The 1,783-nt window shown below is 35.2% G+C and overlaps 1 protein-coding gene across 1 annotated transcript in view; it reads right to left on the minus strand.

The window, feature by feature from the left end:
* Positions 1–990: 990 nt before the first annotated feature.
* Positions 991–1,783, minus strand: part of LOC106462704 (frequenin-1-like) — a gene marked incomplete at its 3' end in the record, with an annotated part of 13,675 nt that continues 12,882 nt past the window's right edge. The window contains exon 5 of the mRNA XM_022390026.1: positions 991–1,069. Coding sequence (XP_022245734.1) covers positions 991–1,069 — 79 coding nt within the window. The remainder of the gene's footprint in view (positions 1,070–1,783) is intronic.

Here is a 1,783-nt window from a genome sequence, read left to right on the forward strand (position 1 = left end):
CTACTGCATGGTCTAGTTTATAGCTACCTTACAAGTAACCAACTGGCGTGGTTGTCTTCTACTGCATGGTCTAGTTTATAGCTACCTTACAAGTAACCAACTGGCGTGGTTGTCTTCTACTGCATGGTCTAGTTTATAGCTACCTCACAAGTAACCAACTGGCGTGGTTGTCTTCTACTACATGGTCTAGTTTATAGCTACCTTACAAGTAACCAACTGGCTTGGTTGTCTTCTACTGCATGGTCTAGTTTATAGCTACCTTACAGGTAACCAACTGACCTGGTTGTCTTCTGCTGCATGGTCTAGTTTATGGTTACCTTACAAGTAACCAACTGGCTTGGTTGTATTCTACTGCATGGTCAAGTTTATAGCTAGCTACCTTACAAGTGACACGCAGACCTGTGAACTATTAGGTTAAACGCTAGAATTTCGTTTTACTTTTATTTCGTGTGTATTGGAAATTAAGAAATAAAGTTTTTTGAGTTGAGGAGCAGATTCATAATAGAAGTTAAACGGTGACTTTAATCCTGCCCTTCATTTTCATACTTTCGTTTTGAATACACAAGCATTTGACCCTCTCCAACCAATGTCACAGCGGTAAGCCTGCGGACTTATAACGCTAGGAAGTGAGTTTTGATACCCGTGGTGGGCACAGCACAGATAGAAACAAACATAAACATTTGGTAATGGCTGATAAAGTACAGTGCGAACTGTGAAAACTAAATAACGCCATTAGAAAATTAGGTTTAGTAATTAATTTTTGTCTCCTCTATGTTTTATAAGTGTTTTAGCATGTTCGGGACTTAGAGGAAGTGGGTCAGAACCCCATGGAATTGGTCAAGACTTTGTTATTCTAGGTGTTAGTTTTTGTATTTACTTTCTCTCTAGGTCTGTGATTGTTGAGATTGGTCTTGCTTAGTTTTCATGCGTTCTACTAATTACATTCAACATAATCTAAGAACAGAAACGAGTGAAAGAAAAAGCACTTACAGACCAACTTCTCTTCCAGATTACCACGAGATGTCACTGACAGCGCTCTGATGAATTCTTCAAATTCTATTGAACCATCCTTAAATTAAACGATTGATATCTGTTACAAATATAATACAAGGGAAACAAGGCTGTACTTAACACAATAACGGAAACAAGGATTTATTTAATACAAAATGAAACATATGTTTACTTAACTCAAGAATAGCAACAAGGATTTACTTAACAGAAGAATGGAAACAAATATTTATATAACACAATAACGGAAACAAGATTGTATTTAACACAAAAATTGAAACAAGGCTATATTCAACACAATAATGGAAACAAGGAGTTACTTAAACTAATAATGAAAACAAGGATTTACTTAAATTTACTTAAGAGACTAGTTGTCACCATATAAGATAAGACATGCGTGATATATATAGGACAATAAAGATTGGCTATCCCCACATAAGTTAACGCATGCGTAATGACTAGGAAGAGATACATGTGTTGCAACTAATTCCGTTGCTGCTCACAGGAAATATGTTTTCATTTAACAAATAAATCATTACAACCAAGTCTCATCCGATTCACGAAGTACTTCATCATCATTAGTGATGATAGTCTATCTGCATCACACTGACCGGAGAGCTCTCATATTGATCATCTTAACATTGATGTTAATTAATATTTGAACTGTCATATAACGTAAAGTTTATTGGAACACAAATATGTTGATCTTAACACTGATATATGTTAATATTTGAACTGTCATATAACGTAAAGTTTATTGGAACACAAATATGTT

Source organism: Limulus polyphemus, unplaced genomic scaffold (genome assembly GCF_000517525.1).
Source record: "Limulus polyphemus unplaced genomic scaffold, Limulus_polyphemus-2.1.2 Scaffold1230, whole genome shotgun sequence".
Taxonomy (NCBI): domain Eukaryota; kingdom Metazoa; phylum Arthropoda; class Merostomata; order Xiphosura; family Limulidae; genus Limulus; species Limulus polyphemus.